The sequence below is a fragment of the Pipistrellus hanaki genome (genome assembly GCF_964339955.1).
Source record: "Pipistrellus hanaki genome assembly, chromosome: 21".
In the NCBI taxonomy this organism is placed as follows: domain Eukaryota; kingdom Metazoa; phylum Chordata; class Mammalia; order Chiroptera; family Vespertilionidae; genus Pipistrellus; species Pipistrellus hanaki.
This window is the reverse complement of record NC_140523.1, coordinates 4,949,788-4,970,519: the sequence shown is the minus strand read 5'-3', so window position 1 is coordinate 4,970,519 and position 20,732 is coordinate 4,949,788. Positions and strand designations below refer to the sequence as shown.

General features: G+C 64.1%; 2 protein-coding genes across 4 annotated transcripts in view; one reads left to right on the top strand and one right to left on the bottom strand.

Moving 5' to 3' along the window:
• The first annotated feature begins 283 nt into the window (after positions 1-283).
• On the top strand, positions 284-14,252 carry POLG (DNA polymerase gamma, catalytic subunit). 2 transcript variants are annotated; one of them, XM_084869043.1, is made up of 23 exons: positions 284-443; positions 1,073-1,889; positions 3,804-3,996; positions 4,906-5,070; positions 5,163-5,309; positions 5,432-5,511; positions 6,794-6,976; positions 7,066-7,220; positions 7,309-7,435; positions 8,001-8,219; positions 8,421-8,544; positions 8,708-8,794; positions 9,086-9,193; positions 9,488-9,648; positions 10,188-10,241; positions 10,344-10,461; positions 10,753-10,888; positions 11,001-11,247; positions 11,711-11,833; positions 11,951-12,119; positions 12,221-12,429; positions 13,213-13,373; positions 13,790-14,252. In XM_084869043.1, exons 2-23 carry the CDS (start codon positions 1,249-1,251, stop codon positions 13,864-13,866), a joined length of 3,684 nt encoding a protein of 1,227 aa, XP_084725169.1. In that variant the 5' UTR covers positions 284-443; positions 1,073-1,248; the 3' UTR covers positions 13,867-14,252. The 2 variants fall into 2 exon arrangements, with proteins under 2 accessions (XP_084725169.1, XP_084725170.1); XM_084869044.1 differs by having other exon boundaries at positions 293-453.
• The window catches only part of FANCI (FA complementation group I), a 36,190-nt gene continuing 29,065 nt past the window's right edge, over positions 13,608-20,732 (bottom strand). Inside the window, exons 28-38 of one of the 2 annotated variants that reach the window (XM_084869024.1) lie at positions 20,441-20,492; positions 19,835-19,962; positions 19,676-19,744; positions 19,437-19,530; positions 18,437-18,624; positions 18,301-18,354; positions 18,158-18,217; positions 17,036-17,116; positions 15,692-15,787; positions 15,111-15,245; positions 13,608-14,191 (exon numbers count right to left, since the gene is read on the bottom strand). In XM_084869024.1, the coding sequence (XP_084725150.1) occupies positions 14,111-14,191; positions 15,111-15,245; positions 15,692-15,787; positions 17,036-17,116; positions 18,158-18,217; positions 18,301-18,354; positions 18,437-18,624; positions 19,437-19,530; positions 19,676-19,744; positions 19,835-19,962; positions 20,441-20,492 (1,038 nt within the window). In that variant the 3' untranslated portion in view covers positions 13,608-14,110. Of the gene's footprint in view, positions 14,192-14,918; positions 15,246-15,691; positions 15,788-17,035; positions 17,117-18,157; positions 18,218-18,300; positions 18,355-18,436; positions 18,625-19,436; positions 19,531-19,675; positions 19,745-19,834; positions 19,963-20,440; positions 20,493-20,732 lie in introns of those variants that run through there. The other variant, XM_084869023.1, reaches the window with a different exon arrangement.

Below are 20,732 nucleotides of genomic sequence, written 5' to 3'. Positions count from 1 at the left end.
CCGACCGCGGCAGGACTCGAACCTGCAATCTTCTGATCCGAAGTCAGACGCCTTATCCATTAGGCCACGCGGCCGCCCGAGACTCCGAACTGTTTGGATCAGCTAAAAAGCCTCACAATCACGTTTGCGCCTTGGACCGACCCAACTGCTCCGCGAGCGGGGGGGAGGCTGGACCCTGACTCCCAGGGTTCCGCTGGGCGGGCGCACCCGGAAGTGTCCTTCTCCCCCCCGCGGGCGGACCGGTCCATTTGCGGGCTTCCCATTGGCCGCGCGGGGGAGTCTCCCCGCCCGCCTCCCGGGGAAGCCGCGGGGCCCGTGCGCGGCGCAGACGGGAAGTCGCGGCGGCCGGCGGAGCGCGCGGGGGCGCGGGGAGGCCACACGCCACCCCGAGGCTGCGTAGGCCGCGCGGGAGCCGCAGGCCCGGAGGCCCCAGGCGGACCGAGGTTTCCGCGGGTTCGGCGCCGGGGAGGCCGGGTCTCGGAGCGGCCGCGCGGCCCCTCCCTCTCCAGCCCGGGAGCTGGGCCCGGAGCCGGCGGGGGCGCCGCGGGGCACCTGCGGCCGGGCGGCCGGGCGTGGGTGGAGGCGGGGGGGGGGGCCCTCGGCGAATAGCGGGTTCGAATCCGAGTGCTGTCACCTCCTGGCGCTAGGCCCTCGGGCCGTGGCTTTGGCGATCGTGGCCGCCACCACTTCCCGGGCTCGGCCCGAGGCCCCGCGACGTGTGCCCTTGTCACCCAAACCAGCACCCCGAAGGACAGAATCCCGAACCCCGTTTTAACAGAGCAGGCAGATCGGGGCCTAAGGCGCTTGTTGCCCAAGGTCACGCAGCCGCTGGGAGCCGGGCCCGGGCTTCCCACCCGCGTCCGCCTCCGGAATCTGGGTGCCTCCCCCCCGAGTTTCCCGAAGAGCCGACGCGAACCCCGGTTTACCCAGCGGGGGCGTCGGTAGCTCCCCAGCTTGTTTAGCTGAGAAAAGGCCCCTGGCACGGCGCCTGGCACGCAGGAAGCGCCCCGGGAAGAACAGGTGATGCGTGTGCAATAACACTTTCCATCCACCGCCTGTCTGTCTCCTCCAGGATTGCGGGCTGGCCGGCAGGCATGGTCAGGCCCATCTCCCTGCCGGGAAGACACAGACGGGACGCGTCTCCCTGCACGTCTTGCAGCCGCCAGTAAAAAAAAAAAAAAAAAGCAGCCAAGCTGGAGCCCAAAGCCGGGGCTCCCCAATCCCAGCGGGGGGCGCCCTGCACCCACCATGAGCCGCCTGCTCTGGAGGACAGTGGCCGGCTCCGCCGCCGCCGCGCCCGGGCCGGGGCCGGGGCCAGCAGCTCCGGGGCGCTGGGCGTGCACCTCCGGCTCCGGCCCCGGCCCCAGCGACGGGCAGCAGCAGCGGCAGCAGCAGCCGCGGCCGGTGCCCTCCTCGGGGGACGCGCAGCTGCGGCACAACCCCTTGCACATCCAGATGCTCTCGCGGGGGCTCCACGAGCAGATCTTCGGGCCCGGCGGCGGCGGGGAGGCGCCCGGCGAGCCCGCGGTGCGCCGCAGCGTGCAGCACCTGCAGAGGCACGGGCTGTGGGGGCAGCCGGGCACCCCCCTGCCCGACGTGGAGCTGCGCCTGCCGCCCCTCTACGGGGGCAGCCTGGACGCGCACTTCCGCCTGCTGGCGCAGAAGCAGAGCCTGCCCTACCTGCAGGCGGCGCACTCGCTGCTGCAGGCCCGGCCGCCCCCCAGGCCCCCGAGCTGGGCCTGGGCGGAGGGCTGGACCCGGTACGGCCCCGCGGGGGAGGCCGCACCCGTGGCCACCCCCGAGGAGCGGGCCCTGGTGTTCGACGTGGAGGTCTGCTTGGCAGAGGGAACCTGCCCCACGCTGGCGGTGGCCATAACCCCCTCGGCCTGGTGAGTGCGGGCTGGGGCTCGGGCTTGGCGTTGGGGGGCTGGATCGCGCATGTGGGGGGCCCATCTTACCAGTTTGGGTTCAAGGAGCATTTACTGAGCTCCGTGCCTGAGCGCTGACCTAGGATCCGAGAGGTTGTGGGTTCGATTCCAGTCCAGGGCGGGCGCATGCCGTGGTGTGGGCAGCCGAGCGACGATGCTCATCATGGATTTTTCTATCTCTTTCTCCTCCTTCCTTCCTCTCTGAAATCAATAAAAATATATATATTTTAAAATAATGAAATAGGCCGGGACCGGTGTGGCTCAGTGGATAGAGCGTCAGCCGGCGGACTGAAGGGTCCCGGGTTCGATTCCGGTCAAGGGCATGTGCCTTGGTTGTAAAAAATCAATTAAAAAAAACACACAAGACATTTAGCATCCTTGCTGCTCCCATAAATGCCAGACGCCCCACACCCCCTTTTCCAATGTTAGCACCCCCCAGAGTACCTCCAGTTTCGAAACACAGCCTCCCAAGCAGGCATTTTCCTCCCCCACCCAAAGGTCTATCTAATCTCCTTTAATTTAATTTAATTTAATTTTTTTTAATATATTTTATTGATTTTACACAGAGAGGAATTGAGAGGGACAGAGTTAGAAATGTCGATGAGAGAGAAACATCGACCAGTTGCCTCTTGCACACCCCTCACTGGGGATGTGCCCGCAACCAAGGTACATGCCCTTGACCTTTCAGTCCGCAGACCGACGCTCTATCCACTGAGCCACACCGGTCCCAGCTCCTTTTATTTTTTTTTTTTTACTTTATTTGATTTTGTCCCTTTTCTTTTTAAGTCACTTTCTAAGTGCCACGCACCTTTCCCAAACAGTGGTGGCGGTGCTGTCTGTCCCTCCCCCCTTTTCAGTCTTCATTCCACGATTAAAACCCTGTTGACAGCCTTCATGCTTAAGGCCTGGCCCGCAGAAAAAGTCGGCGGTGTCTTCATTTCTCCTGGAAGCGGGTCCTTTGTGAGGAAAGCTGCGGAGTGCTCACTGTGCAGCTGGGAGTGGGGGCCGTGTCTCCGGATGACCATAAGCCGAGATGAGAATCTCGGTGCTCACATAACTGGATGGTCACCGAGAGGGCACCGCCCATCGTCCGAGAGGGTCAAGGAGGCCGCAGCGGCCGAAAGGAAACGAGGAAACCCTTGGCAGGAAAGGCTTGTATTCTCATCATTGAGCGGAAGTCCCCTTTCCACTTCCGCCTCTTTCCTCTCCCAACTTTTTTAAAGAAACATATTTCATTGATTTTTTTACAGAGAGGAAGGGAGAGGGATAGAGAGTTAGAAACATCGATGAGAGAGAATCATCGATCAGCTGCCTCTTGCACACCTCCTATTGGGGATGTGCCCGCAACCAAGGCACATGCCCTTGGCCGGAATCGAACCTGGGACCTTTCAGTCTGCAGGCCGACGCTCTATCCAGGGGTCTTCAAACTACGGCCCGCGGGCCACATGCGGCCCGCAGAGGAGTCTGATCCGGCCCACCAGGTTTTTTGGGCAGTGAGCGCAGCCGAGGTGTTACAGTAGGAATTAGTAGTTCATATAGTCCGGCCCTCCAGCTCTCTGAGGGACCGTGATCTGGCCCCCACTTTAAAAAGTTTGAGGACCCCTGCGAGTCTATCCACTGAGCCAAACCGGTTTCGGCCTGTGGGAGCTTTTGCAACCACCCCCAACACATACCCCCGCCCTGCCCCGCCTGGCCTCGCTGTGAGGGTTAGGAACACCCATCGGGGCTCTCTGGTGTGGCCTGGCCACGGTGCGTGGGGGGGAGGGGTGGGCAGCAGGTGTGGCTCAGTGGTTAGGGACGGCAGCCTGTGGATGGGTGCTGGGGAGCGGAACGTGGAACCCCCTTTGCTGAAGCCGCCTTCCTCTCCCCCCTCAGGTATTCCTGGTGCAGCCGGCGGCTGGTGGAAGAGCGTTACTCCTGGACCAGCCAGCTGTCGCCGGCTGACCTCATCCCGCTGGAGGCCCCGGCCGGCGCCGGCCCCGCCCCGCGAGACGGGCAGGAGCAGCTCGTGGTGGGGCACAACGTGTCCTTTGACAGGGCCCACATCCGGGAGCAGTACCGCATCCAGGTGAGGGCCCTGGGCTGGTCTCGGGGACGGGGGTGGGGCGCGCAGTCCGCCAGCCTGCCCCCGGGCCTGGCTGTCACAGGACAGGGTGTGCCCTCCGTGTGTGGCACCGGGCAGCTCAGCGGGGCTCTCTGCAGGCTCCGGGCCCCGCAGCCTGGGCTCGTACCGTGCCGCAGCCACGGACCCGTGGGGTGAGCTCCTCGGCGCCCCTGAGCCTCAGTTTCCTTCTTCTTTGTAAAAGGAGGGAACAGCAGCTGTCACAGAGGCCTGTTCGGAGGATCAGATACATGCCTGGTGTACAGTCATGACAATTCTTAACTTTTTAAAAAATTATTTTCTTTAAAAACACATTTGTATTGATTTCAGAGAGGAAGGGAAAGGGAGAGAGACACATCAATGATGAGAGAGGATCATTGATCGGCTGCCTCCTGCACGCCTCTTACTGGGGACTGAGCCTGCAACCCGGGCATGTGCTCTTGACCGGAATCAAACCGGGACCCTTCAGTCCGTAGCAGGCTGACGCTCTATCCACTGAGCCACACCGGCCAGGGCTACTTGTAACAATTCTTAACTCTGTGAAGATGTCTTATCATCGTGTTCTCCCGACAGCCTGGGGATAGGGCAGCTGAGGGTGCTGAGGCTCAGCTTTGCCCACTTGCTCAGGGCTACGGAGCTTGGGGTTGCACCTGCCAGCTCAGTAGGCCTTGCTCTGGCCACTCGGTGCCCAGGGTGCCCCTCTGCGCTGTGCCGGGTGCTGGGGAGGACCTGGGCGTTGGGATCGAGCCGGGTCTGCACCCTCGGGATGGGCTAGAACCCTCGCAGGCCCAGGGTCCGGGTGTGCACAGCGGTGCGGGGAGCGGTGTGATGGGGAGGGAGCGGGGTGCGGGGCCCTCAGCCTCGGCCTGTCCCCAGGGCTCCCGCATGCGCTTCCTGGACACCATGAGCATGCACATGGCCATCTCGGGACTGAGCAGCTACCAGCGCAGCCTGTGGATGGCGGCCAAGCAGGGCAGGCACAAGGCCCGGCAGGCCCCGCAGCGAGCCCCGAAGTCCCAGGGCAGAGGCAGCGGCCCGGCGGTGAGGACGCGCTGGGGGAGAGGGGCGGGGGGGGGGCGGTTTGGGACCCCTTGAGGCCTTGCTGAGGGCCGCGCCCCTTGCTCCGGCCCCAGATCTCCTCCTGGGACTGGCTGGACGTGAGCAGCGTCAACAACCTGGCGGACGTGCACGGCCTGTACGTGGGGGGGCCGGCCTTGGAGAAGGAGCCCCGCGAGCTGTTCGTCAAGGGCAGCATGAAGGACGTCCGGGACAACTTCCAGGTGCGGGGGTGCGGGGGGCTCCGGGGGAGGGGGTGGCAGAGGCCCCGCCGGCCCCGGGAGGGGGCGTCGCGCCAGGCCTGACCCCGGCCGCCCGCCCCACGCCTCCCTGTCGCCCGCGCCAGGACCTGATGCAGTACTGCGCCCAGGACGTGTGGGCCACCTACGAGGTCTTCCAGCAGCAGCTGCCGCTCTTCCTGGAGAGGTGAGGGGGCCCAGGGGAGCTGTTGGGGTGCGGGGCTGTTCCTGGGCTCGGGGCCGTGGCCGTGGCCTCGGCCTTTCTGGGCTGGGAGAGGGGGGCCGCTCTGTCCGCGGGGCCGCCTGGGCCCCGGACTCCGGGTGTCTGCAGGCCCTGCAGGGAGGCTGCGGGCTGTGCTGGAGCTTCCTGTGCGTGGTCCCCGTTTTTTTAAGCACCCGGTGCTCAGGGCTTCTGGTCCAGACCCGGGGTTCTCGCTACATAGTATCTTGTCTTCTGTACAAACACACACTTTATCTTTATTTTTTTCCCTTTTTTAAATACATTTTTTACAGAGAGGAAGGGAGAGGGAGGGATTTTGAAACATTGTTGAGAGAGAAACATCCATCAGCTGCCTCCTGCACACTCCCTACTGGGCACATCCCAGTAGGTACTTGACCGGAAGGTACTTGACCGGAATCAAACCTGGGACCCGGGCTGATGCTCTATTCGCTGGGCCAAACCGGTTAGGGCCACATTTTATCTTTTATACTGTGTTTTTACCGTATCTTTTTTTTTTTTTTTTTGTTAATCCTCAACTGAGGATATTTTTCCATTGATTTTTAGAGGTGGGGGGGGGGGGAGAGAGAGAGAGAGAGAGAGAGAAACATCGATGTGAGAGAGACACATCGATTGGTTGCCTCCTGCACCTGGCCCCAACCAGGGTCAGGATCGAGCCTATGACCAAGGTACGTGCCCTTGACCAGACTTGAACCTGGGACCCTTTCTGCAGGCCGACGCTCTATCCACTGAGCCACACCGGTTAGGGCTTTACTGTATCTCTTCCATGCTGAGACGTTCAGACACACAAATGCTTGCCGCTGTGTTAGCGTTGCCTCCGGCGTTTCAGCTGCCTCCTGCACACCCCCCCCCACTGGGGATGTGCCCGCAACCAAGGCACAAGCCCTTGACCGGAATCGAACCTGGGACCCTTCAGTCCGCAGACCGACGCGTAACAGCTCTGGAGCCGGAGCCAGAGCTGTTCTAGAGCCCAGATGGGCGGGGGCTGGGCCATCTCGGATTGTGGGTGTCCCTGCCGCGGTCACCTAGCAACACCTCTCTCAGAACGTGCACGTGACTGAGTCCGTTTTATGGATGAAGGGACGGAGGCTCAGAGGGGAGGCCGGAGAGCCTAATGGTTTGAGCCCCGTGTGTATGGCCGCAGAGCTGAGCTTTGCGCGGGACGGGGATCGGACCAGGGCCTTCCTCCTGCGATCCTGTGTGGCAGCCCCGGTGTGTGCCCGCCCCCCAGGTGTCCCCACCCGGTGACGCTGGCCGGCATGCTGGAGATGGGGGTGTCCTACCTGCCCGTCAACCAGAACTGGGAGCGCTACCTGGCGGAGGCGCAGAGCACGTACGAGGAGCTGCAGCGCGAGATGAAGAAGTCGCTCATGGACCTCGCCAACGACGCCTGCCAGCTGCTGTCCGGGGAGAGGTAGCGGCCGGGCGGGCGGGCGGGCGGGCGGGGCCCGGCCGGGGGCTGGCTCTCGGCGTGGCCTCAGCGCTGCCCGGGCGGACTGGCAGGTACAGAGACGACCCCTGGCTCTGGGACCTGGAGTGGGACCTGCAGGAGTTCAAGCAGAAGAAGGTGAAGAGGGCGAAGCGGAAGGAGCCGGCTGCCGCCAGCGAGGTGCCCGCGGAGGGCGCCAGGGCCCCTGGCGATGCCCAGGACCAGGAAGGTGGGCGTCGGGCGGGAGGCGGGCAGAGACGGGCCTTGGGGCCTTCAGCAGGCGGGGCAGGTCCGTCTGAGACCCTCCCGCCCCGCAGACCCCGGCCCCCCCAGCGAGGAGGAGGAGCTGCAGCGCGCGGTCGCGGCCCGCGCCTGCTTGGAGCAGCTGAAGGGGACCACGGAGCTCCTGCCCAAGCGGCCGCAGCACCTTCCTGGACACCCCGGGTGAGCCCCAGCCCCTACCCGTGTCCCAGGGTGCCCTGCTCCGGGCCCCCACACGGGGAGGCACGCTGCTGTTGGTGCTGGGTGCCTCCATGCCTGCCCTCAGCTGGTGGCCTCTGCCCGGCTGCGTTGCCAGGCACGCAGGCCAGGGGGAGTGCCTGGCTGCCTGGGGCAATCAGGGAAGGCTGCCTGAAGGAGGTGACCCTCCACTGAGCCTCGCAGAGGGGTGGGCGGAGTTGGGAGAATAGGGGCAGCCAGGGTGACCAGCAAGTGAGAGACAGCTCTGATGGCATGGAGTGTCCCGAGAACCGAGGCGGGGGTGGGGTGGGCGGGAGAGAAGGTGCAGGGCAGATCTGCTTGTTGCTATGGGCGGTGGCCCTGCAGGACAGGAAGTGCCCTGGGCAGGCCGGGCCCCTGGCTGCAGACAGTCCAGGGGGACCGTTCAGTGATCCTGCGGCCTCCACGGGGGTTCCAGGCAGCTTCCCAGAGGGGGAGAGAGGCCGCGGAGGCCTTGGCGGGCAGAGAGCCTGCCTGGCAGCCACACGCGGCCCTTCCCCTCCGGGCACAGGTGGTACCGGAAGCTCTGCCCCCGGCTGGATGACCCCGCGTGGGCCCCGGGCCCCAGCCTCCTCAGCCTGCAGATGCGCGTCACGCCCAAGCTCATGGCGCTGACCTGGGACGGCTTCCCGCTGCACTTCTCGGAGCGGCACGGCTGGGGGTACCTGGTGCCTGGGCGGCGGGACAACCTGGCGCAGGTGCCGCCCGCGGGGGTGGCCTGCCCCTACAGGTGAGGCTGCGGCTGGGGCGGGGCGGGGCGGGGCGGCGAGCTCAGGGGCCCTCCCTGCCTGCCGGAGAGACCCAGCTTAGATAGAGTCAGTCCCGGCCTGCCTTAGCCGCCCACTTCTGCTCAGGGCTGACCCTGGGGGATTGTGGGAGGCCCCGGCGCAGGGCGGGCACCCTAACCAGAGTCGCTGCCGCTCCGGTGCAGAGCCATCGAGTCCCTGTACGGGAAGCACTGCGCCGAGCAGGGGAAGCGGCGGCCGGAGCCGCAGGCGGCGCCCCTGGCAGAGGAGGAGTTCCTGTTCAGTGAGAGCAGCGCCCAGTGGCAGATGGTGAGGGCGGGCGCCGGGCCCTCCGGGGGCGGGGGGGCGGGGGCACGGGCGTGCCCAGCTCTCACCCGGGCCGGCCTGGGCTGTGAGGGCCGCAGGGAGGGGCTGGCGGACTCCGGCCGACCCAGCCTCCTGCTTCAACCCCTTGGTACCCGGGCCCATCCAGGTGGAGGAGCTGGGCTGCTTGGAGGTGCAGGATGAGGCCAAGGCGGACGGCATGGAGGCGGCAGTCCCAGGGCAGCCCCCAGCGCCGGTGAGTGGGGCGCATGCTCAGTTCCCGGGGGGGTTGGCAGGGTCCTGGCGGCCGGGACCTCCTTATACCAGAGCATCGGCTCTCCACCAGCACCCCAGAGGTCCTGCCTTTGGAGGCCCCACCCTTGTGGGAAGGCCCGGGAGGAAGCTGGAGACCTGGTGGTCAGCCTGCCCCGGCCCTGCCCCAGCTCAGCGTCCCAGGCCCCTGTCCTGCCCCTCCTCGGCCCACGCCCCTGCCCTTGCAGAAGGCAGGTGCTGGGGCAGGGCCTGATCTAGGTGTGCGGCCCCACAGACTGGGGCTGGCGGCCCCAAAGCCAGCCAGCCCGCCTATCACCACGGCAACGGGCCTTACCATGATGTAGACATCCCCGGCTGCTGGTTCTTCAAGCTGCCGCACAAGGTGTGTGTCCTGGCTGGCGCCCGCCCGTCTGTCCGTCCGTGTCCGTGCTCAGGGCTCCCGGCAGGCAGGCCGCCGGTGGCCGTGGGGGGGGGCCCAGCATGCTCTCAGGACGAATGGCGCCACCTGGGCCGGTGTTCCTGCAGAAACCGGGAGGGCAAGGCCGTGCCAGGTGCTGGCACCGAGTCTGCTGGCTCTGGGCCGTGAGGCAGAGCGCACAGGGCTCCGGGGCCCCAGCCAGGGGCCTGCCACCCGCCCCCAGCCCCCGCTCCCGTCACCCCCCCCCCCCGCCCCCAGGACGGCAACAGCTGCAACGTGGGCAGCCCCTTCGCCAAGGACTTCCTGCCCAAGATGGAGGACGGCACCCTGCAGGCCGGCCCCGGAGGCGCCAGCGGGCCCCGCGCCCTGGAGATCAACAAGATGATCTCCTTCTGGAGGAACGCCCACAAGCGGATCAGGTGGGCGCCACGGGGCACGGGCGTGCCCATCCGGCCCTGGCAGGTCCCTGCGGCCTGGGCTGCCTCCCCCAGGGCCCCTGACTCGGCCTGTGCTGAGCGGACAGCCCAGCTGCCCTGCTTACGGAGAATGGTACTGCAGGACCCCGTGCCCCCTCCTACCCCCTAGCCAGCTCTAAAAGGGCCCTGCGTGTAACTGCTGGAGCCAGGGGTGTGCTGAGCACCAGGCCGTCCTCTCTCGGGGCTGGCACGCTGACTGATTCACCCCGAAGGCTGGTCCCGGGTGGGGGCCGCCCGCAGCCCAGTGCGGACGAGTGCCGATGGCTCCCGCCTGCCCCGAGCGTGGACCGGGCTGCGGGTGGGTGCCAAACGGGTTCTCACATGGCACGGGCTCCTGCCTGGCAGACCCCAGGGCCCACCCTGAGGCAGGAAGAGGATGGGGCTGGGAAGGAGCAGGCACAGCCAGCAGCCGGAAGCTGGGCGGCGAGGGCCGGTGGGAAGGGTTGGGGGCTGTGCTGAGCCTCGGCCCGTCTGCCCCCCAGCTCCCAGATGGTGGTGTGGCTGCCCAGGTCGGCTCTGCCCCGCGCTGTGACCAGGTACGGCCTGCCCAGCGGCTGGGGGACAGGAGTGGGGGCGGGCGGTCCTCGGACCACAGCAGGCTGCTGAGGCTGTGCTCTCTTCCCCCCACCCCCCACCAGGCATCCCGATTACGACGAGGAGAGCCGCTACGGGGCCATCCTGCCCCAGGTGGTGACGGCCGGCACCATCACCCGCAGGGCCGTGGAGCCCACGTGGCTCACGGCCAGCAACGCCCGGGTACGCGCCCCCGCCCTCCGGCACCCTCGGTCCCTGCCGGCCCTCTCCGATGTGGCCAGAAACGGGGGCTGCAGAGGGCCTTCTGGGAGGGGCAGGAAAGGACCCCGAGAGCGGGGTCAGGCACAAGCCAGCCATTCCCAGGAAGCATGCGTGTCCTGGCACCTGCTGCCAGCAACACGGAGAGCCGTGTGGTTAGAGGGGGCCGGTGCAGAGCGGGGGGGAGGCCCTTACCTGCCGGCTGCTGCCCCGGCCGGAGTGGGTACACGTCTCGGGGTTTGTCTCTCCCTGCAGCCCGACCGCGTGGGCAGCGAGCTGAAGGCCATGGTGCAGGCCCCGCCCGGCTACGTCCTGGTGGGCGCCGACGTGGACTCGCAGGAGCTGTGGATCGCGGCGGTGCTGGGCGACGCCCACTTCGCGGGCATGCACGGTGGGCAGGGGCAGCGGGGCCGGCGCGGCCGGCGGGGGAGGGAGAGCCCGCCGCGAGGCAGGCCGGGCCTCGTTCCTGAGCCCCCTCTCCCTTCCCCGCTTCCGGCCCCCAGGCTGCACGGCCTTCGGGTGGATGACCCTGCAGGGCCGCAAGAGCAGGGGCACCGACCTGCACAGCAAGACGGCCGCCACCGTGGGCATCAGCCGCGAGCACGCCAAGGTCTTCAACTACGGCCGCATCTACGGCGCCGGGCAGCCCTTCGCCGAGCGCCTGCTCATGCAGTTCAACCACCGCCTCAGCGCCCAGGAGGCCGCCGAGAAGGCCCAGCAGATGTACGCCGTCACCAAGGGCCTGCGCAGGCGAGTTCCTGTCCCTCATCTCCCCACCCTCCCCCGCCTCGGGCCTCAGGCCTGCACTCCTACCCTTCACTGCCCGTCTGCCCGCCCTCCGCTACCTGGCTCTCCTCCTCCACACCGTGACCGGGCTGCAGGGCGGCTCATCCCTGGGCTGTGACATTTAAGTCGGCCTCGAATAGGTTTCTTCAGAGGGTTAATTCAATCGTCCAGTCCTGCCCTGGCCGGTGTGGCTCAGTGGGTAGAGCGTCGGCCTGCAGACCGAAGAGTCCCGGGTTTGATTCCGGTCAAAGGGCACACGCCCGGGTTGCAGGCTCGATCCCCAGTGGGGGGCGTGCGTTTCTGTGTCTGTGCCCACTTCTGCCTCAGAAGCGAGCCCGTGGGGGCGGGTAGGGGCCCGGTGCTGGTGGTGGTGGGCGCTCCTGGCCCGGGGCTGGCCACGGGCGTGATGGTGGCGACCGGCCCCCAGGTATCGGCTGTCCGAGGAGGGCGAGTGGCTGGTGAGGCAGCTGCGCATCCCCGTGGAGAGGACCGAGGACGGCTGCGTCTCCCTGCAGGATCTGCGCAAGATCCAGAAGGAGGCGTCGAGGAAGTGAGGCCCTCCTGCGCGGGGAGGAGGGGGGGGGGGGGGTCCGGGCGTGCCCCAGGAGAGCCGGGATGAGCATGAGCGGATACGGAGGGGCGGACGATGCTTGCTCCTGGTCCCCAGGTCCCGCGGGAGGAAGTGGAACGTGGTCGCGGAGCGGATGTGGACGGGAGGCACGGAGTCGGAGATGTTCAACAAGCTGGAGAGCATCGCCACGGCCGCCGAGCCGCGCACGCCCGTGCTGGGCTGCCGCATCAGCCGGGCCCTGGAGCCCGCGGTGGCGCAGGGGGAGGTGCGGCTGCGGGGACGCGCGAGGACCCGGGAGGGAGGAGGGAGGGAGGGAGGCAGGCAGGCACAGAGCCCTCACCGCGCCCTCCCTCCCTCCCTCCCCAGTTCATGACCAGCCGGGTGAACTGGGTGGTGCAGAGCTCGGCGGTGGACTACCTGCACCTCATGCTGGTGGCCATGAAGTGGCTGCTGGAGGAGTTCTCCATCGACGGCCGCTTCTGCATCAGCATCCACGACGAGGTCCGCTACCTGGTGCGGGCGGAGGACCGCTACCGCGCCGCCCTGGCCCTGCAGATCAGCAACCTGCTCACCAGGTGGGGGCGCCGCCGGGCCGGGCCGGGCCGGGCCGGGCCGGGCCGAGGGGCGTCCGGGCGCCCCTCCCCCCGGAAGCGGGGGCTGTGGCTTTTCTCTGTAAGAGTCGTAAGGCCGGCCTTCAGCTTCCGGAGGTTTCTCGGTCTGAAAGGGTCGCGGGCGAGATCGCTGACGCGGCGAGCAGGCAGCTCAGGGGCCGTGCTGCCCAACGGTGGCTCTCGATGGCGCCCCCCTCTGGGCACACACCTGTGTGTGTGTGAACGCCTCCTCAGTGCCACGGGCTTTGACTCCGACTCCTGACGGCGTCGCACATGGCTGATGGGGAAACTCAAAACGTGGTTGTAAAATAATTTATACCTCATATATATGGGGTGGCATTTTCTCATAGGATTTGACTCCCAGGGTTGAATGAAGTGACAGCGCAGGTCCATGTTGGTCTGCCACTCCAGCAGTGTGGGAGCCACGCTCTCCTCGGATTAACGGGCACACGAGTGTTTTTTACCATACGTGGCGCCGGCTCCATGCCCTCCGCACTGTATCCCAGGGGGCTTTGCATAACGAGCTAACGGGAGTCCTTGATGCTGAAGTAATCGAGGGAGGTTGTTACATCAGCACCGGGTGCCATCCCCGCACCTCGGGGTCTCCCTGTGGGCGTGGGGAGGCGGCGGCTGGGCCTCGGGGCTCCCGGGATGCAGGCCGCCCCTCCCTCCGCGGTGACGGTGACGGTGACGGTGACGGGGACGGGCGCTCAGCAGGGCATCGCTGAGGAGGCCGGTCCCTTGCAGGTGCATGTTTGCCCACAAGCTGGGCCTCAACGACCTGCCGCAGTCAGTCGCCTTTTTCAGTGCCGTGGACATTGACCGGTGTCTCAGGAAGGAAGTGACCATGGACTGTAAGACGCCCTCCAACCCGACCGGGATGGAGCGGCGATACGGGGTTCCCCAGGGTGAGCGCGCCTCCGTTCCTCTCGTTACGGGGGGGGGACTCGAGGTGCCCCGGAAGCCGGGCACCAGAGGGCGAGCCCCCTTAGCAAGCAGGCGGGCTACGTGTTTATAACGTGCCCCGGGCGCCCCTCACAGCAGCATTGGCAGCTCTGGTTCTCCCCTCGGCACCTCGCCCTCACCAACCACACCAGCCAGTTTTAACGGTTTATTGTGCAAAAAAAAAGTGCATGCTTAGGTGAAAGAAACGGAGCCCTGCACGCCAGTCGCAGAAAAAGCCTCCTTTCCACATAAAGCGAATCTAAGACGGTCGTTTTACACAGAAAGCTCAGGGACCTCCCTGTGCAATGGGCATCCCCCCCGCCCCTCCCCCCGAGCTCCGAGGCCCAGGACGGGTCGGGAGCCACGTGCTCTCTTGCAGGCGAGGCGCTGGACATCTACCAGCTCCTGGAACTCACCAAAGGCTCCCTGGAGAGGCCGGGCCGGCCGGGCCCGTAGCCGCGAGGCGGGATCGCTCCCGTGGAGCTCACCGGTGCGCGGCGCCCGCTCTCAGGCTGTCGGCTGCGCGCTGCCAGGAGCGGCCCGCCGGGAGGACCGCCGGGAGGACCGCCTGCCGGGGAAGGCGCAGCGGCTGCGACGGGTTCGGGCCAGGAGGCCGGCCGGCCGGTGGCGGCGCAGGCTGGCGGACGAGGGGCGGTGTTGCTTGTCGGGCGGACGGGAAGCAGAAGCCCCAAAGTGCACATTAACTCAGGCATTTCGTTTCCTTTCTCCTTTTCTTCTTGGCCGGTTCTTTGTCCTGGTCCCCTTGCTCTGACGCAGCAGCCTGGGGGGAGGAACGCCCTGCTCAGAGGCCCGGAAATAAACTCAGATCCTTTATCTTCTCACCGGCCTGCGAGTGTGCTCCTTCCTCCCCTGCCCGCCGCCGAGGGGGAGGGAGGCCAGGCCGAGGGAGGCAGCGCGCGCTCTGTCTCGGACCTTTGTAACCAGGGAGGGGCCGGGACAGGATGGCAGAGGAGCCCCCGGTGCTACAAAGCGCGCCCCTCCCGTGCCAAGCAGGTCAGGGGGAGTGGCCAGGCGGGGCCACCACGGCCTGCAGGGCACAGTGTGGGGTGCAGGGTTCTCAGCGGCCGGAAATCAGTTTATCCACCTCTGGGCCCTGCTGCTGAGATGCTGCAGGCCCGGGGTGTGCTGTAACACAGGGTTTCCCAAAGGTTTGACATATGTGTACCCCTTCTATCACTTTTGTAACGCTGAGGACCCCTCGTTCTCATGAGAACGTAGAATGAGGCACAGCTAGGCACGGTGCAGTGCGTATCCCCACCAAACTCCGGTGCAGCGCATACCCCCACCAGACTCTTCCCCCGCCCCCGGGGGTCCGCGGACCACACTTTGGGAAACACTGCGGAAAGCAAAGGGGCGGAACCGGCCAGAGGGAGGAGGGCGAGGAGGAAGCAACCGGGCCGGAGCCAGGATGCTGGGGCCGGGCAGTCGGCTCCCAGGCTTCACCCGCAGACGGACCTCGCTTCGTCACCGCCCCCTTCTGGAAACGTGTGCCCCAAACGCGCTCAGGTGTGGGCCTGGGTGTGGCTCGAGGCTTGTGATCCTCCTCTTGAGAGGCTGTGTCTCGGCCTGGCGGCCCTCCGGACCGTTCTGCCTGGCCGCTGCCCCCGTTTCCCCGTGGCGGCTCCCGGGCTCCCGGCAGCCTTTGGGAAGGTGGCGGGACTCCCGCCGCAGACACTGACCTCTCTGTCCTCCTCGCCGGCGTCGTCCTCCTCCTCCTCCTCCTCCCCCTCCTCCCGGAGCAGCATGTCCAGCACGTTGCCCTTGATCTTGAAGTCCCGCGAGGTGCTGAGCTTGATGTGCTGCATCAGGTTCACCTGGACGGACACAAGCGCGGCACATGCTCCCGCGGCCGCCCCCACAGGGCCGCCCCCGCACCCCCAGTTCCTCCCGAACAGGCACCTGCCTGGCCCTGCCTGCCCACCAGTGTCTTTTTTCTTTTTTTAAAATAGATTTTTGTTGATTTCAGAGAGGCAGGGAGTGGGAGAGAGAGAAACATCAATGATGAGAGATTCATGGATCGGCTGCCTCCTGCACACCCCCGACTGGGGATGGAGCCTGCAACCTGGGCATGTGCCCTGACCGGGAATGGAACCCTGACCTCTTGGTTCCCAGGTCAATGCCCTGAGCCACGGCGACGGGACTCCACTAGTTTCCTACGCGACGTTAGGATTCAGGCCCCCCGTCCTCCCCGCGGCCCGGCTGCATCAGCGGCAGGCCCCCTCCGGGTAGATGGACGGGCAGAAAAGGACAGTGTGCCTACCTTGGACCTCTTGGAAAGGAAGATGAGGAACTTCTCATACTGCTCGATGGCGAAGATGAGGTTGGGGATGGGCTTGGTTTCCCGAAGAACTCTGGCCTACAGGAGAGAAGCCCAAGTTCAGGTTCAAGGTCCCTGAGGCGGGTGGTCCTTGAAAGCTGTCAGAACCGCCCACCTTAGCTCTCTGGCCGTTCCACCTCACCCAAGGACCTGAATGCCAGCAGAGCGCACGCTGAGTCCTTACACTTACAACCCTAAGTGCTTGCTGGTACCGAGAGGCTGGCCAGGGGAGGGCCATCGGGAGAACTGTGGTTGACTCCCTTCTTACTGATTTCAGAGGAAGGGAGAGGGAAACAGAAACATCAGTGAGGAGCGAGAATCACGGATCGGCTGCCTCCACGCCCCCCATTGGGGATCAAGCTGGCAATTCACGCATGTGCTCTTGGCCAGAACTGAACCAGAACCCTTCAGTCTGCAGACTGACACTACCCACTGAGCAACACCAGCTAGAGCTAACTCGATATTAAGACTGCACTGGCTCTACTTCCTCTTTCATTAATTTCCACTACTGAGATTTAAGTTCCCCGTTGGCATTATAGCTTGTAGATCATTCCAGTCGTTTTTTTATGGATATACATATGCTTCTATATAGTACACCCCTCCACCCCCAAATGAGGGCACTTCTCGTCATTTTTCTTTTTTAAAAATACTGTCTTGGCAGCAATATTTCATTTTTTCAAGTCTGCATAGTAGTCTGCAGTGTAAACGTACTAAAACCCATTTACCGGCCGTTAGTGTCAGCATCCTAAAGGTGGAATCACTCTGTCCAGTGTGTGTGTGTGTGTGTGTGTGTGTGTGTCCAGATCTAAAGCCCAGCGGGTCCTGCCTCCCTGCCCCCGAGCAGAAGCAGCGCCTTCAGCTCTCACCCACTTTTCCCCAAAGGATCCCCCCCCAAGAGCGCGCCGCGAGCTATTTCTATTCTTAAAGCCAGAGCTCGACGTTCCCTGGCGCTCCCTGAATAAAGCAGGAGGACCGATAAAGTCCGTTAGCCGAGAAGCGGCCGCACACAGTTCTGTTAGGGCGCGGAGGCACAACTTACATACCACACAGCCACCCCTTCCCACGGTGCGGTCCCACTGTGTGTGAGCACATTCCGACTGTGCAACTGTGGGTCACCCCTTAGGAATAAATACTGGAGCATCTTCCTCCCCTCAGCAGGCGCCTCCCTGTCTCCACCCCCATCGCAGCTCCAGGCGGCCACGGGCCACTCTGTCCCCTTAGACGTGGCGGTCTCGTCCCCGTGACGCCTCCGCCAGCGGCCACACGGGCGAGGGCGCCGCGGCTTACCATGGCCACGGCCCCGGCAGCAGCGGGCTGCTTCTTCTTCTTCTTCCCCCCGGGGCACTGCGGGCTCCGGCTCCTCTTGTTCTGGAATGAAAACCATCCCCTGACTCCTCAGCACCAGCCGGCCGTCTGCCCGGACAGCTGGGCACGGGGACCCCCGAGGGCACCGAGTGGCTAAGGCGCTACCATGCAGCTGGTGTGGAAGAGGGGAACACGTGACACCTACTGCTGGGAGGTTTGCAATCTTTTTTTTTTTTAAAACCTGTTAACCCGGGAGTTCCCTTTTTAATTACGCAACCTGTAATGGGCGCGTACTCTTTCACTAGGACGTGTCAGTACGTCATGCCCGGAGGATGCAATTTCATATTATTATTTTTTTATTTATACTTAAAATAAATTATATGTAAATTTTTTCATTTATTTATATATAAAGCACAAAGGAAAATATAAAATTACAAAAAAATAGAAAAGAATACCAACAAAAAAATGGAAACATCGAATTAAAAAATTATAAATTTTACAAACAATTATAAAGATTACAAAAAATATATACTGTCCCTCTCAGGGTGCAACATATATTTCCGGGACGTATTCATACGTCCTACCCGTTCCCGATATTGTTTATGTTTGACGTATTTATAGGTCCTGCTCAGTTAACAGGTTAATATATTTTTATTGGTTTTTTACAGAGAGAAAGAGAGAGGGATAAAGTGTTAGGAACATCGATGAGAATCATCGATCAGCTCCCTCCTGCACACTTCCCACTGGGGATGTGCCCGCAACCAAGGTACATGCCCTTGACCGGAATCGAATCTGGGACCTTTCAGTCCCCAGTCCCCAAGTTGCTACGTGACTCGCAGGCCCCAGGGATCAGAATCCTCCGGAAATAAACCAAGTCGCTGAGCCCAGCACTCGCTCCTTCCCTGCTCTAAATGCAAGCCTACTGGGCGTGTCTCTTGCCCAATCAGACACCTTTCCCTGCTGCAAAGATCTCAGGCCTCGGCTTGGTCTCCGTGGCACCTCGGGCTTGTGGTAAGAAGCTGCACGTACACTCAGGTGACCACGCGGGCCCCGGGGAAGCCCTCTCACCGGGCGCTCGCCTATGGCGGCCTCTGAGCCACTTACCTGCACGTAAGAGATGAAGGAATAGCACACAGGGGTCAGGTGGGAACCCGACAGCTTCACCTGCAGCAAAGGGAGAGGAGGCCGAGGTAAGCGCAGGAGTAAAATAGCTCCCCCCACTCCCGAGAGAGGCCTTCCCAGCTCACCAGCTTCTCCATGATCTTTGGGATTCCTCTGGCGCTCCGACACACCTGGAGATACTAACGAAAGATTCTCGGGTTAGTGTAGTCTCCGGGCCGCTGGGGACAGTGGTGGCGGGCCCGGTCCCACCCAGACACTCACGTATTTGACGAGCGCGGTGAGGATGGTGTACATCTTGCACAGGTCCTTCAGCAAGGTGTCCACGCAGCTGCCCGAGGGCAGGGCGGTCTGCACCAGCTCGTGGAAGGAGGTGAGCAGCGTGCCCAGCTGCATGATGACGGCCTTCTCGGCGGGGTGGCTCGCGGGGGCTGCCTGGGAAGACGCCTCTTCTGAAGGGAGATGAAATGGCGCGTTCAAACCCCGCTGGCCGTTCATTTTTAAAAATATGTTTTATTGATTTTTTTACAGACAGGAAGGGAGAGGGATAGAGAGTTAGAAACATCGATGAGAGAGAATCATCGATCAGCTGCCTCTTGCACACTCCCTATTGGGGATGTGCCCGCAACCAAGGTACATGCCCTTGACCGGAATCGAACCCGGGACCTTTCAGTCTGCAGGCCGACGCTCTATCCACTTAGCCAAACCAGTCAGGGCTGGCCGTCCTTGCTAGTTAAAGCGAAGGAGACTCAGGAACAGACACCGTTAACTAGGAGGTCTGCAGGGGAAATGAGCACGTGACTCGCCACGCACAGGGAAGGGACCACCGCTGTCAGAAGCCGCCGTGCAGCCACGCGAGACCTCGCTCACACACGCAGCTCCCGCGTGGTCCGGGCCGCAGCCACGCGAGACCTCGCTCACACACACACACACACACACACACACACACACACACACGCAGCTCCGGCGTGGTCCGGGCTGCAGCCACGCGAGACCTCGCTCACACACGCAGCTCCCGCGTGGTCCGGGCTCCAGGCTGCAGCCACGCGAGACCTCGCTCACACACGCAGCTCCCGCGTGGTCCGGGCTCCGGGCTGCAGCCACGCGAGACCTCGCTCACACACGCAGCTCCGGCGTGGTCCGGGCTGCAGCCACGCGAGACCTCGCTCACACACACACAGCTCCCGCGTGGTCCGGGCTGCACCCTGGTGGGCGCTGCTTTCCGCCCGGCTCCCGGCACCCGGCCCTGAATGGTTTGTCTCACCTGATACGGTTTCTTGGCTCACTTGTCCCTTAAGCCTGGTGATCAGCCAGTCCACTTCTTCCAGAACCTTCTCCGCCTGACTCAGAACCAGCAGCTGGGAAAGGAAGAGAAGCCTGTTCTAAAGCGAACAGAACAGCCGCGGCCACAGGGACCTAAGTCGCTGTCACTCACTCCTCGGGGGACGCGCAATGGGGAGGAGGAGGACAGGGCTGCGTCCCTGGCTCCGGGTCCGGACTTACACAGGCGGTAGGGGCCGCTGTTCTCAAGTTCACCACCGCATAGTGGTTTGTTTTCTCCACCTCCACGTCCTGGGGGCCAGAGGGAAGCGAGCTGTAACGGCCCGGGCTGCACCCCGCCCCCCACCCCCGCCCCGTGCCGGGCCGAGGGCTGCCCCCTACCTCGTCGATGTCCCCGAGGTGGCCGTGGATGTCCTGGGACAGGTCGCGCAGCAGGGCGACGGGGCTCTTGTGCGCCACGTGCAGGCTGAAGAGCAAGTTCATCAGGCCCTTGCAGAACGAGGGGTCCTCTGGGCAGGAGGAGAGGAGACCGGACGCGGAGTTATAACCCCGCCATGGTTCAGGGCGCGGGGTGCCCGGCTAGAACGCGTAGCTCACCGTGTCCTGGCGCCACCCCCGAGCTGCCCCACGGACCCGGCAGGTCGCCCACAGGTGTGGAGATCACGTGCCCAAGACCGGTCACCCCGACCGCTGCGTAACCCGCACCCAGGAACCCTCTGCCTTGATCGCCCAGCAACGAAGCTGCCACCCCGACCTCGCGTCTGGTTTTGTCTGGCTTTGACCTTGACCTACAGGGGGTCGTACAGACAGTACTCTTGTGTCGACCCTCAGTGCCCCGGAGCAGATGAAAGGGGTCCGACCGCTCTCCTCCCCTGACCCCGGGCGCTGCGTCTCCTTCTCCCGGGGGCCCTTCTGCCCGGTGCGTCAGTGCTGTCCGGTGATGGTTACATAAAGGCTGACAGGAAGGAAACGCGGCAGGAGACTCACCCCGGCTGTTCTCCTTGCAGATCTTGGAGGTCCAGGACAACATCTGCACAAACTAGAGAGCACTCGGTGTTAGAGAAACGGCCGAGGGACGCATCGACAACAGCCCTTGACCTCCCCACGTCTAACCACCCGCCAGCACACGTGCCCGGACCTACGGGACCATCTAACTGGAACAGCACGAGAATAAGCCCGAACGATGAGGATCACTGAGACTTCTCTTGTAAGCTGGCACACAACTTAATTCCCACAGTCTGTGCCTCATTAAGGGAATGTCCTGGGACCCCAGCCTCCC